Genomic DNA, 14,624 nt, shown 5'->3' on the forward strand with positions numbered 1-14,624 from the left:
CTGAAATAGCATTTGATATTCTGCATTACAATCTAAGATTATAACAGCTTAACTTGTCTGTTCTCACCACATTAATCACACTGTCTATTAAGTGTCCTGAAAACTTGGATAAGAAAGTGCATTGTTATATTTTACCTAAAACTATTTGTAAGTTGTCTCATAAACAATCACAAATGTCCTTGCAACCATTAATATAATTAACTTTTTATTATAAAAAGTTTAACTCGATACTAAAGATACTGCACTGTAAAGTGCAATGTCAGATAACCTAAAAATGTGCTTCATGTGATAACATTAAATTAGCTTTTTTTATTTTTTCAAACATAATATAAAATGAATGAATCATCCTAGCCACAGTAAATAGGTTACATAAACAAAATTTATTTTAAAGAGTTAAATAAGGTACCTACTGATTTGACCTTTGCCTTTTTACAGTTTTCCTTCATTCCAGGTTCAATACAGAGCTCTGTCAACAGTATCTGGGGCACAATGTTGATTACCACAAAAAAGGGGGAAAAAAATGTTGACTTGTCCCTTCTTTTCTTTTAAAAAATAAACAAAAATAGAAAATCAAGGTTACAGTGAGGCACTTATAATGGAAGTGAATAGGGCCACTTTTTAGTGGGTTTAAAGGTAGTGATATGGAGCTTATCGTTTTATAAAAGCTCTTATAATATTTTTTTTTTCTGTTAAAACTTTACACAGACAAGATAAGTATGTGATCAGTGTAATCATCCTAAAAGCATGTTAACACGCATAATGTTTACTTCTAGTGGCTAACAGTGAGTATTTTAACATTTACAGATCGGTCCAATTCACTTCCATTTTAAGTGCCTCACTGTAACCCAGAGACAAGTCAAAATTAATATTTGTGGTAATCAGCATTATGCCACAAATACTGTCGATTAAGCTGAACTTTTTCTGAATTCGGAATATTCCTTCATTGTTTGATCATACTTCAGAAAATGTGGTATGTCAATACCCAAAAGCTACTAAGGTTTATAGTTTAATTAGGGCAGTGTTATAGGCATATAGGTGAATAAATTAATGTTCCACTACAATCTCAAAAATCAAATACAATTTGGTAACCGAAATCATGAAATTCTTGGGCCCTTGGACTTGCAGTAATACAATTAAAAAGGAAACAGCTTTAAATGGGTTTTATTGTGCACAATGCTCAAATCATTCAGTCGATCTCAACCAGATAACTCACATAATCTGATATGACACTACCATTATCTGATCACTTTGAAGCACTTTCATATCATAAAAATTTGAATACAGTGTGCAATTAGTCACTCTATTCCAGGAATGATAACATATGCAGAACATGTCATGAGAACATTATTGAGCTTGTCCCGGTGGTATAGATCAGAGGATCAGAGGATGTGCAGCATACTGCCATGTAGAGGGGAAAAGAACAATCGGTGGCACTTTAAATAACTTTCAAAACAGTCACTGACATTAGCGGCATGTACGTTTTCAAGCATCATTACATTGTATATTGCTTAAAATATCAGCATCTAATGCATATTCAAATATTTGAAAATGCTATGTAACTTCCATTCATGCATTTTCATTTATATTCAAATTTGAATCTATCTATCTATCTATCTATCTATCTATCTATCTATCTATCTATCTATCTATCTATCTATCTATCTATCTATCTATCTATCTATCTATCTATCTATCTATCTATCTATCTATCTCTTTCTGTCTGTCTGTCTGTCTGTCTATCTTAGTACAATGTGTTGTAGGCTGTGCAAAACATTTTTTAATTAGCCAAAGGCTTGTGAAAAAAAGAAAAAAAAAGGGAAATATTGAGATTCCAGCCTTTCATCATGGAAATGCACCTATCATCTATCTATCTATCTATCTATCTATCTATCTATCTATCTATCTATCTATCTATCTATCTATCTATCTATCTATCTATCTATCTATCTATCTATCTATCTATCTATCTTAGTACAATGTGTGATAGGCTGTGCATGATATTTAGTCATTAAAATTAGTCAAAAGCTTGTGAAAAAAGAAGAAAAAATAAAGTGGAATATTGAGATTCCAGCACCTCATCATGGAAATGCCTCACTCCTCATTCATCACGGGTTAAATATCCGTTAGTCTAGGTCCTACAACAAGCCTGTCTGTCTGTCTGTCTGTCTGTCTCTCTCTCTCTCTCTCTCTCTCTCTCTCTCTCTCTCTCTCTCTCTCTCTCTCTCTCTCTCTCTCTCTCTCTCTCTCTCTCTCTCTCTCTCTCTCTCTCTCTCTCTCTCTATCTATCTAACTTAGTACAATGTGTTGTATGGAGTGGTGGTGGTGTAGTGGTCTAAGCACATAACTGTTAATCTGGTAATCAGAAGGACACTGATTTGAACCCCACAGCCACCACCACTGTGTCCTTGAGCAAGGCACTTAACTCCAGGTTGCTCCAGGGGGATTGTCCCTGTAATAAGGGCTCTGTGAGTCGCTTTGGATAAAAGCGTCTGCCAAATGCATAAATGTAAATGTAAGCCAAGGCCTGTAAAAGTGATTATTTAGCTACTGTGCTTGTTAGTATAGTTTTATTGTTTTTTTTTTTAAAGAAATTATTTTGTTTTAGTCTTATATGTGCTGAAATGGGGTAACAAATGTATTAATATGGATATAATTGGCTACTGTAATCAAGACTATAACAATAGCCTAATTAATATCATTTTGGAGAGCAAAGTGCGTCTGATCTGCTTTTTGACGCATCTCAAATCGTCCTGTGACGTGGAAAGGCATAATTAGAGAAGCTGTGAATGATCCTTTTAACTGCCAAGTAGCTAAATTATTGGGAGGCGATGCTCGTCATACACAGAAATTAATGAAAAACTAATTACAGCTCTGTGCCGCCATACAGAGGTGCCATCTCGGTAATTTCAATGAGTGTCGAACGCTGTAACGACTCAAAACACAGTCGTTTTGCCAGCTCAAAACGCGTCCCAACATTCTCGTATAACGACCTGCTACTGGTGGTGACGTCATAAGCAGATGCAGAAGTGAGTCCGACGCTCAGAAATATCAAATTCGGACAGCCGGGGTGGCACGCGCACAGAGATCTCGCGCACACTCACACGAGGCATTCGCAGCCTCGAATGCGCAGCTCGCGCTGAAAAGGCTCTCTTGCGTTTGACTGGCTGCGCAGGTAAGACCCGCTCGATTTATATAGACCACGTCCAGTAAAGAAAGTATCTGTAATAAAGTCCTGTAATAAAAAATAACTTCTGTTTATGCTCGGCAGCGAAACCGTCAGTTATGTATTATTTCTGATTATGCGCGCCCAGTTTAGCGTGTAAATATGTTGTTTTGTCAAAAGTGGACAGGTTAAACGTGTGAGGATCTGTTGACGGTATTTGAAAAGAGGATACTGCACTTCTTCCACCGCCTCAGATGCATTGCATGCAGATAGAAGGAGCCTTTGAGCAGCCCTGGAGAACTTGTTAGGCATACCACGAAGCTCCACGAGTGGCGAATTTGTGTGTGTGTGCAATTTCAATTACCAAGGAAAAATTTTGTGGACGATGCTTCTTTAATATGAAGGGATTATTTTGCAATTTCAAGAGCCTTTCTAAAAGCAAACCCATGTTTTTGCGCAAGGAAAATAATCGTAGATCCTCCTGAACAGCCACCATTCGTTTCCTGAATCAGCACTCCATTTGGAGAGAGTGCGCGGGTGCTGGAGTGAAGCAGTATCAACAGAAAGCGGATCATTTCAACCCAAATCATGATTGCACGGATACTCTACTTTTTCCTTTGGACTGCGGCTTTTCTACCCGAGCTGCAGTGCGCTTCACAGAGAACCGCAGACGGTTTTACTACTTTCCCGACGTCCGTGTTCATCAACAGCACCGACAAAAAGGACTCACACCAAACCTTCACATCCCGGCTGAAAAGGAAGACGCTCTCGGTGGATTTCGCCGTCCCGTCGCTCTTACGGTATTACATGTCTCTGTTTATAAAACGCCCGCTTAACGGAGACTGTCTCACGTTCGACGGATGTTACACGGTACGCGCAAACTTACTGATGCGCTGCGTACCTTTGCAGAAAACCATCGCCAGTTTGCTCGATGTAAAGTTGGCCGCGATGAATGTCAACAGATCCAGCACTGGACAGCTCCCGTACAGACAGAGGCGGCCCGTGCCGAAAGTTTTGAATTTAGGTTTAACCAAAGCCAGTCGAAAGTCCAATCAAGTTGTGGTGGAGATCGGAGAGGAGATGGTAAAAACGGGTTGTGGAGGACTGGATGTGTACGAGGACGCGCCGGTTGTATTCTTGGAAATTGACCTTACGCGGGTTTTGGAGTGGTGGCTGGGGGCAGAAGGAGGCCGGCTTAGGGTGCGACTCATGCCAGAGCGGAAAGCGCAGGTCCCGGGGAAAGAGGACAAGTACTCCGCTGCGATCAGAGCTTCGGACGCTCGACTTTTTCTACACATAGCCTCAAGTGGTAAGCTTTTAAATTTGATGGTTTGGTTACACTTTACATTAGTGTTCAAGTTTTGCGGCAATCATATGTTATAAGCGGATCAGCTCTTTTAATATGATAACCATTGGGTTGCTTATAACTTATAACAGTTATCATTATTACAGCAATAGTAACAGGTGTAGCATGGACACTGTAATGTAAAATGTTACCAAAATGTGTGTACATTTTCTGCACAGAAAAAAATTAAAATAATTCAGCTGTGATTTGGTTATATTGAGGTTTGTCATCCAATCTTGCCTAGTACTACTGACACATTTTGTTGTTGACAAATTATTTAATGAAATCTCTAGTTCAAATGATCTGGGAGAGGACTCTGTCCAAAGACCACTGGAAACTATTCAGTCCATAGACCTCAAGAGATATGTACAGATATGATTACCACTGAATGAGGATTAAAAACGTCTGTGTTTCAGGTTTAGTTAATTGTGTATCCGACATTAAAGCTGTTGCATTGTATTGCATCGCATCTTTGTCAGTCTTGGCAATTCACTGGCATGTTCAATTGGGTTGCACTGCAAAATCAGTTGAGAGACTATATGCAACATGCACAATGAGTGGCAATTTTGCTTTTGCAAAACCAATTTAAATGGCTCTACCCATGCCTGGAAGAGCCAAAACTTTGGACAATGAAAATCTGTTTTCTCATTTTGAGTTAATGTCTAATCCTCCGTGTTATCCCTAACTGCACTGACCACTGGATGAGTGCAGGATTTCATGGAGAAGCAGCACTGAGTTGTATTGACAATAAAGGCATTTTGTTGTTGACAAATTAGTTAATGAAATCTCTAGTTCAAATGATCTGGGAGAGGACTCTGTCCAAAGACCACTGGAAACTATTCAGTCCATAGACCTCAAGAGATATGTACACGTGTGATTACCCCTGAACGAGGATTAAAAACGAAATGTGTTTCATTTCAGATCGCTCTGAGCAGAACCTTTATCTTTTCATTCTGATTCTGGCATTCTGCAGCCTCTTTTTCAACCTTGTCTCATAGAATGAACATTACTATAACTACATTTTTGCAAACTGACTTGTATGTGTTCGACATTTTTTTTGCAGTTTTCTGGGGAAATGAACACTAAAACAACAGTGTACTTTGTTCACGTTCACACAAATCACGAGTACAATGGCTGATTATGACTTTATAAACACATTTTCTGCGCTATTACTCACACACTGCTATTTCTATGATATTGAAAAATGATTAATCTAAAGCATTATTTGATTCCGATTGTATTAATGACTCCCCTACATTTAGCCAATTATTTCAATGTAATTTGCTTTTGTGGTAGCTCACCTGATGACACGTTCAACTTTGGACTTGAAAGGCCACGGTTTGAAACCAGTAAAGCATGCAAGATTAGATGTGAGACGAGAGAGTCGTAGAAGGGACACAAGATGATATAGTTGCTTTAGAAAATGTGCTTTTCAGTTCTCATTTTATTTTTGGACACTATCGGTTAGGTTTAGGTGTTGGTTAAGGGTTAGGGAGGTATGTTTTACTCATACAAACCTCCTTCTAAAATTCACCTTAAAAACCTCATCTGATTACATAATTTCACTCGCTTTTGGCGCCCCCCGCTGGACATTTCACTGGAAAACTGCAGCCAAATGTGTAATGAAGCACATAATTTTGTTTTTGCACAAAACTTGCCATTGTCACATAGTGTTTATGAGAACAGGCTGTTTTCCAAAAGGCTCTTTTGCAAATGTTACCGTTAAGAACAAAATAAAAGAACAGTTAATACATTTTTATTGTATTTTTTTATGACAGTAGTACTCTGTGCTAAGGGTGGGTGATATACCAGTTGCAGTGCTGCCTGATCTCGCAAGAGAAACAAGCAACCTGGTCTGAAAAACAAGCTTAAAATAAGCGTATTGGGTCACCAAAATAAGCCAAAATATATATGAAATGATTTCCTGTATGGTGGATTGATCAGGATAAAAATCATAACAAGCATAGTATACATAGTATACATATCCTATGTAAAATAATGACTTTTCAATACATTTTTCCTTAATATTAAATATATCTCCAAAAATAATACAATATTTCAAATAAACAACTTGCCATTTCAAAATAATTAATACATCTCTCTCCTTCATTCACACACATTTTGCGGGCAAATAAATTTTATTGTTAAACTGATTTAATTACCAAAATTGGAATTTAACAGAAGGCAGCACCCACTCATAGCTCTTAACTTTAATAAGCCATAAGAAGCCAACATTATCACAAAGTAGGGCCTAATTAAAAATAAATAAACAAACTATATAGATAATTACATTTTAAAAACAGCTCTGCTTCTTAGTCAAAAGCATCAAATCTCCATTAATGAATCATAAATCAATAAAGACTTAGAAACAACTGAAAAATTCACATTTGAACTTTAATATTTTCCTTGCATTTTTGATTTCATGAAAATAACAAATAATAATAATAATAATAATAATAGGAAAGAAATAATTATGTTACCCTGATAGCACACATACATTTTCCAGAAGTCTTTTAGATGCGTGTTTAGATCTGGAAGATGAATTGTATACGTTTCCTCTCAGATGTCTATTAGACATTCAGCAGATGCCTTTGAGACATTTATGATTTGTAATGCTCATAAAGCTGATCTTTTTAAAATGTTTAGCAGATGTTTATTATATTGAGATGGCTTCCAGATCAAAAGATCTAAAACAGACATCTCGGGAAGTATGTGTGCTATATTAACCAGTTTCCAGCATTTAAAAATAAAAATTTCACTCCAGATCTATTTTCCCCCCATTTTTGGTTTGGTTGGAATAAACACTGACAATGTAGGCTTTTCTGTGGTAAAGGTTCTAAAATACAGGCCTTACTCCCAAAATATTGGTTATTTCTTAAAGTTCAAAAGCTGCTGAACTTCTCACTTTTTGATGGAGTGTATGTCACTGGCATTTTTGTGGCCCTCAGAGCTTTGGCAGCGTTTGTAATATATGCTTTATCTGTGTAAATAGTGTTATTTAGTTTTTGGGGTGAGGACCATTACTTCTGCATGATTAGATCGAAATATCTTGGTGATATCTTGTATGTTGCATTCTTACCAGGAAAGTTGTGGTAAAGGTAAGTCAACTGTGATCATGCTCTTTTATTGTGACACTTTCTTATTTTTCTTGTTTGTCTCCTGTGAAAGCTTTCTCGGTTGTTTGGGAGACGATTTCGTGACATCCGTTCAGCTAGTCTGACAGCATAAGAACGTTTTTTGTGATTTATGTGTCTAATACTGAATAATATGCCAGGATATTAATCATAGTCGGTTCAAGGTGGATTGAAGTTTGTGGTAGGGTATTTTTCTCACATATTGTGGTTTAAAAAGTCTACCTGTAGTGAAATTGTGCTATCGAAGAGTGAACTTGATTAGTTTTTCTGGTCACCCATTAGCAGCCCTCTCTGTCCTTTTATGTACTTAAGTAAAATAAATAAATAAAAATGTTATATGTGTTCTTCTTTGCATACTCTCATAGCAAAATCGTAAGGACTCATACGACTTTTCTAAATTTGGCTAATTTGTATGAATTCGTACGACTTTCACTATAGCTAATGAAGCCACAGGACATCGTTTCCATCAAATACGCAACAATTACTTGCTTCTGTCACACACAACAGCTTCCTATCATGTTTACACACATGTTTAATAAATTAATATAGATTTCATATATACTGAAATCATCCAATCTTACTTTGATTACAGCTGCAGAGCCTCAATTGCCTCTTCTTGAGATGTTTATGAAATTACAAGAGCTATAATCCGCCCTGACTGAAATAAACTATCTTTTTCTCTAATAATACAATATTTTCAGTGGGTTTCAAAAAACATGAACTGAATGATGAAGGAAATACTACATAATGCCCAAATGAATTTAAAACCACATCTTAAATGCATGTAAAATATCTTGTTCCACTGCGAGGAGTCCTGCACAGAAAGGACTGCATTCATCAAATGATCTGTTATAGGAGTATCAAAGCCTTGTTGCTCCTTGCAGTGTGGGCAGTCTAATCCTTCAAGACTCCCTGATGCCACTGGGACTTTCTCATCTGAGGGTCAGAAAAGTCATTAAGACTTCTCAGCCTCCCTCGGCCTGGTGCTTTGTGACATTGGCTGTCCTCTGCTGCTCTCAGCATTCTTCATTAAAATCAAAATCTCCTCCTTACTAGCATGGTCTTCTGTGATGTTTATTTGTCCTCATGAAGCAAGTGGGCATTCGATTTATATACAAATAGACTAAATTAATTGAATAGATTGAATATTGTCATTTAGAGCATTTATTTGCAGAAAACGACCACTGGTCAATGAAACAAAAAAGATGCAGTGTCTTCAGACCTTGAATTATTAAAAGGAAGTTCATATTAATTTGTAAACAACACAATACTAATAGTTTTCAGAAATCAATATTTGGTGGAATAACCCTGATTTTCAATCACAGCTCTCTACCAGTCTTTCACATTGCTGTTGGGTGACTTTATGCCACTCATGGCATAACAATTTGAGCAGCTTGGCTTTGTTTGACGGCTTATGGCCTTCCATCTTCCTCTTGATCATAGTCCAGAGGTTTTCAATGGGGTTCAGGTCTGGAGATTGGGCTGGCCATGACGGTCTTGATCCGGTGGTCCTCCATCCACACCTTGATTGACCTGGCTGTGTGGCATGGAGCATTGTCCTGCTGGACAAACCAATCCTCAGAGTTGAGGAACATTGTCAGAGCAGAAGGAAGCACGTTTTTTTTCCAGGATAACCTTGATTCATGCATGCTTCACAAAGACGAATCTGCCCGATTCCAGCCTTGCCGAAGCACCTGCAGATCATCACCAATCCTCCACCTGGTCATCTAATGGTTAGACGGAGACCTGCAGAGGCCTTCAATCCACAGTGTCTCGCACCAACTGTGACATTTGGTGGAGGATCGGTGATGCTCTAGGGGATTATTATTATTTTGCAGACTTTGCGTAAAGGAATGGTTTACAGAAACATTTTGTCAGTATTTATTCACTGTTATGCCGTTTTCACCCCATATTATCCTCTGTCTTCTGTGAAACACAAATTAGATGTTTGGCAGAATGTCTGAACTGCTCTTGTCCATCTTATAACAATGGATAGCGATTTATAAAAAGCAGCATAAATGTAATCCATGCAATATGCAGTATTTTCTAAATCTTCTGATGCTATATGGTAAGTTACAAAATAACTGTATAGCTGTACATCTCAGTTGTACCTGAATCTGTTCCTTTAAAAAAAATTCACCCATTCTTTTAGTCATACGGACTACTCTAGTTCAATTTTGCCCCCTATTGATAAGCTTTTTAAACAGTGTACTGCACTCCTTCTTTGAGTTTGAGAAGATCAATAATCCACCTGCTTGGAACAGTTGATCTTTAAAACTGAAATAATGCAAGTTAAACTGCACTGAAGATAAACTGTTCCACAGTCAGGAAAGTATTTTTTGATCTTTTTCGACGATGTTTATGTGTGTGTGATTTGTTACGTGTGTAATCCCAGTTTAATGCATATAGACAACTGTCAGTAAACCATTCATTAAGATTATTTTGCAATTTCATTTGGTGATGATAATGGTGCAGACATTATAGCCAGTAGCTTTAAAGGTGTCATTTTATGATAAATCGAATTTTCCTTGATCAAAGATGCTTACACTGTGTCTACAGTAGAGGCGAGCAGTGTGTCGCATAGCGCCGATGCCACCATTCTCTTGCTGACTCTGCGAGAGCTACTCCAGCCACTTTATAATCCTGATCTTCTAAAATAATATGATTTTCCTCACCAAATATCATACTTTTTAATCTATTTGCCATATTTTTTTTTTTGTTGTTTTTGTTTTTTTACATATTTATATAACTTTTGACTGCTAAATAAAAGCCAGCTTGTGATATTTCTGGTCTCTGGTCTGCTAATTGCAATAATCTTTTGTTTCTAACCATATATATACTCAGCATTATCAACAATAGCATTACAATAATAATTGTAAATGTTTATACCAGTGTATTTCTGTTAAAAATAATGAAGGAAACAGGTTATTTTCCCAACTAAATGTTGCTGATGTCTACTCAAGCTAACAGCTGATTGGTCCATGCTATCTGCATGTCATTTAGAATGTTCACTTTGACCTGTTCAGTGTAGACTGCCTCAAACCGTTGTGCCATGTTAACAGTGTAAAGGCACAGCAACAAAAAAGTGGCCCATTTAATTCAAAGGGTCAGAAAGAGAGTTGCAAATGGTAATGGGAAACTAAACTAGCTATGACTTCTACTGTGTTTTGGGGTGTGCAGGATACATTATTAAAACATGTCATTAATTTAAATGGTCACAGGCCTAGTGTGCAATAACTACTGCCACCCCTACCATATTTAAATATTTCTCATTTAATTGGCTGGGAACCGCACACATTTAGCCTTTTGTCCTGGCCGTGTGTTTTGGCCGGTACTTCAGAGGCTGCCTTCACTTTAGTGCATTGAGCGCTTTGAATAGCGTAGGACATGTGTTCCAGGATTTGAGAAACATAAGCCTATTATATCTGTGTATGAAATACTTACAGAGGGAACAATCCCTCAATGAGAACAATAAGAATAATGTCATTTTTGTCAGTGTTTTTATTTTCCCTCAATGTCAACTTCAATTGAGCTAACAGTGCTAATTATGCAAATTACAGCAAAACAGCAGTTAGTGGAGATTAGCATATTCACTTTGTACAGAGGTCTAAAGCTGCTTGGTTATATTTGAGACTTGTGAGGAATTCGCTAAGAATGAATTGTGCAATTGTGCTATAACAAGCTATAGAAAGTCAGATTTTTGTTTATTTATCTAATTGTTTATTATGTTTACATTATTATATTATTGTTATTATGATAGCCAGAGCTGAAGCATTTTACCAATCAGAAACTAGCATGATTTGTTCTGATTCAAAGTAATGGCCAGCATCATCCAATCACTGCCAACCATGTTAAAATTAAATGTAGCATAATAAATTCTGAATCTATGTATTGATTAACATTGCACCATATCTGTCAACCACGTTGAGTGGTCCAAACATCCTCTGCAGCCTAAAACTGAACTTTTGACCAGAAGCTTGGAGTGAGTGCACCTGAATGCATAGGAAAGCTATAGGATGCTCCCTTGGTCCCTATTTAATGGTTGACTTAATCCCAATGTGTTGTCTGTCTGCACTAGTCTCAGAATAGTTAAAAATGCATTATTTTCATTCTAACTCATCCACGCATGAGTATTTCTTTGGAAAATTATTATGCTCACCTTCCATGAGCATGTTTTAAATCAGTTCTGCTTCAAAATCAGAGCTATATATAGTCATCAAAATAACTTCTTCAAAGTCAAAGATTTTCACGTCTCAAACATCGTTGCGCATCTTTACACACATATGCAGAATTAGCTTTGAAACAAGGTTAGGGTTCTTACTGGAGCTTCGCTCACTATGTAAGATATGTTATTTTTGTCAGTGTGCTTGAGGTTGAAGTTCTTTCAAGGGTTTGCTTGAAACTCATTTTGCATGGAAGGCAGCCTTTGATTTATGGAACTACAGAAGTTCTTAAATTTCAGTACAATCAAAGACTTTTAGAGGTGTTTGTGTGGTGAGAGTGCAGCCTCACAACATGTTGACGTGAGATCTTGAGGCGCATGGAGCATCCAGTTATCCTCTAATGATAGGATAGTGCAAGTAAGTAAGTGCAAATCAATTGGCTCTTGACTTTTCAAGCTTGTATCAACCAGGCACTCATGGGGAAATCAATACAGAGTCAAATGGCACATAGATTCATTATTTATGTATTTCTATAATGAATGAACTGGTGGAGCACCTGTTAACAATCCTGGACATTGTCTCACCTTAACCCCCACCCCCCTAAAATGTGGTTTATAGATTGATGTGTTTCAAGAGGGTAGATCCACTAAGTCTACATGTTTATCCAAATTAGATTACTTTGGGTATGACACCAGAGTCAAGAACATATAGATTCAGGGCTCAAAGACTCAGACTATCTTTAAGGTTGTTACTAGGAAAGCTTTCAAGCAGTTTGAACAAGTGAAGATTAAACATAAACGTGAGTTATAAAATACATAGGAAATACAATTTGCAATATTGGATTTTTAAATAATGTTTTAGGGGGTTGATTTGCTGTCAAGAATTTTGACATATAATCCATCAAATATATTCAGATATCTAACAACAAATGCCTGGCTTTTATTAAGTGCTGACATTGATGTGAAATTGATCTTAAACCACATCTATAGTATGCAGAACAGTATTTGGAATTATGCTTGTCAAGGGCACTTTGGGTTTGTTGTGCAACATTGTCATACCAAATTGTAATTACGTAGATGACTGTCATGATTCACTGTTGTTTGCCTTGTGTTCAGTACCGCCCACTCCCTATACGCGTATTATGCAGTCTGTGTAGGGCACCAACTCCCTGGGGGGCACGCCCCCAGTCAATGGAATCAGTTTTTCAGCTATGCAATTATGAAATAGTTTGTCTACCACAAATATTTCCTGATAAAGCATTGGACATGGAAGACCAGGATATGATTCCAGCAAAGCATGTGAGCTGAAAGTGTCATTGAAGTGCCACAATATTACTTGGGTGCTTTAGCTATCGCATTTTTAATCTCACATTTGCTTTTATGATACTATTGGTTAGGTTTAGGTGTAGGATTTAGGGATGTCTGTTTTGTTCACTTCACATTTGATTGTATGACACCGTCAATTAAGTTAAGGTGTAAGATTCAGTTTTGCTTTTTTAAAACTAGAAAAACAGATGAGGTTTTTAAGATTAATGCTCTATCATCTCAAATTTGCTTTTGATGACACTATTGGTTAGGTTTAGGTTAGGAAGGTAGGTTTTGTTTATTTAAACTCCACAAAGCATAAACTTTAAAACATTATCTTTTTACATTTTACATTTCACCTTTAAATGGCAGCAATTTGTATATTGAACAACGTTATTTTATTTATCAAAAACATTGCCACAGTCACATAACTTCCCTTAGTTCAAGCTGCATGTTTTCAATGTGTGTCTATACAGTAAATAGCACTTGTGAGCACTCAATAGAGGTGTTAGCAAACCTTTTGGCTCATAAAAACATTGACAACAACAAGAAGCTTTTGAAATTTTGCATCACTACTCTTTAGCTAGCACTAAACTTTTGTTTTCTCGATGTTCAGTAACCAAATACCCACTCTGTTCCCAAGAGTAACATTGAGACCCCCCAAAAAAAATAATAAAAAGAAAGAAAGAAAATGAATAAATAAAAAATACAGTTGTAGTTCCTACCAATTTTAAGAGACCCATCTTTAAAGACCTTCAGTGTTTGGATCAGCTAGCCATGCGTATAGATAAAATCAATGTATCTTAATGAGCCACCCTTCTAACCTTCCACTATCTATCTCCAATGCTAATGTGCAGGGGTTTACTGCAAATGGGCTCCTCTGATGGCAAAATGCATATGTCAAAATGCTGCCACATAGCTTTACACCCAGGCACTGGGCAATGAGAACAGACATCGATGTCGCTACGTCACTATTAGAGATGTTGTCGCAATGGATTGATGATTGGATGGATGTATGGATGGGAAGAATATATATATATATATTTACTCACTGGTGGCCAAAAGTTTTGAATAATATACAGATTTTGCTCTTATGGAAAAAATAAATTTACTTTTATTCACCACTGATCACAATGTGGACATACAGAGCTGGATTATTCTCCTTGTGCATGTGTTGCCTGTGCAGTGTTGTGCAGATTAAAACTAAATAATTAAAGGTGTATGAGTGGAATCTTCAGCATTCTTGTGCTTGCTCAGTGTCTTCATTACTCAACTGTGTGTGTGTGTGTGTGTGTGTGTGTGTGTGTGTGTGTGTGTGTGTGTGAAAAACACCATTTGATGCTGCAAGGTGATTTCAGAGCTTCTAGTGCAATGTTCCTGCATTATAAGTAGGTATCTGCATCCTTCTCATTGGAATGCAGTGTACAATCAAGTATCACTCAACATTAAATGAAGTCGCTGAGTAATTCAGTTCAGTTACATAATGGAAAGGTGATTATGTGCATGTAGTAAACT

General features: G+C 37.0%; 1 protein-coding gene across 1 annotated transcript in view; it reads left to right on the forward strand.

The window, feature by feature from the left end:
* Positions 1-3,751: 3,751 nt before the first annotated feature.
* The window catches only part of LOC127662397 (ALK tyrosine kinase receptor-like), a 643,215-nt gene continuing 632,342 nt past the window's right edge, over positions 3,752-14,624 (forward strand). Inside the window, exon 1 of the mRNA XM_052153544.1 lies at positions 3,752-4,472. Coding sequence (XP_052009504.1) covers positions 3,752-4,472 — 721 coding nt within the window. The remainder of the gene's footprint in view (positions 4,473-14,624) is intronic.

The sequence above is a fragment of the Xyrauchen texanus genome, chromosome 22, assembly GCF_025860055.1.
Source record: "Xyrauchen texanus isolate HMW12.3.18 chromosome 22, RBS_HiC_50CHRs, whole genome shotgun sequence".
Classification (NCBI taxonomy): Eukaryota; Metazoa; Chordata; class Actinopteri; order Cypriniformes; family Catostomidae; genus Xyrauchen; species Xyrauchen texanus.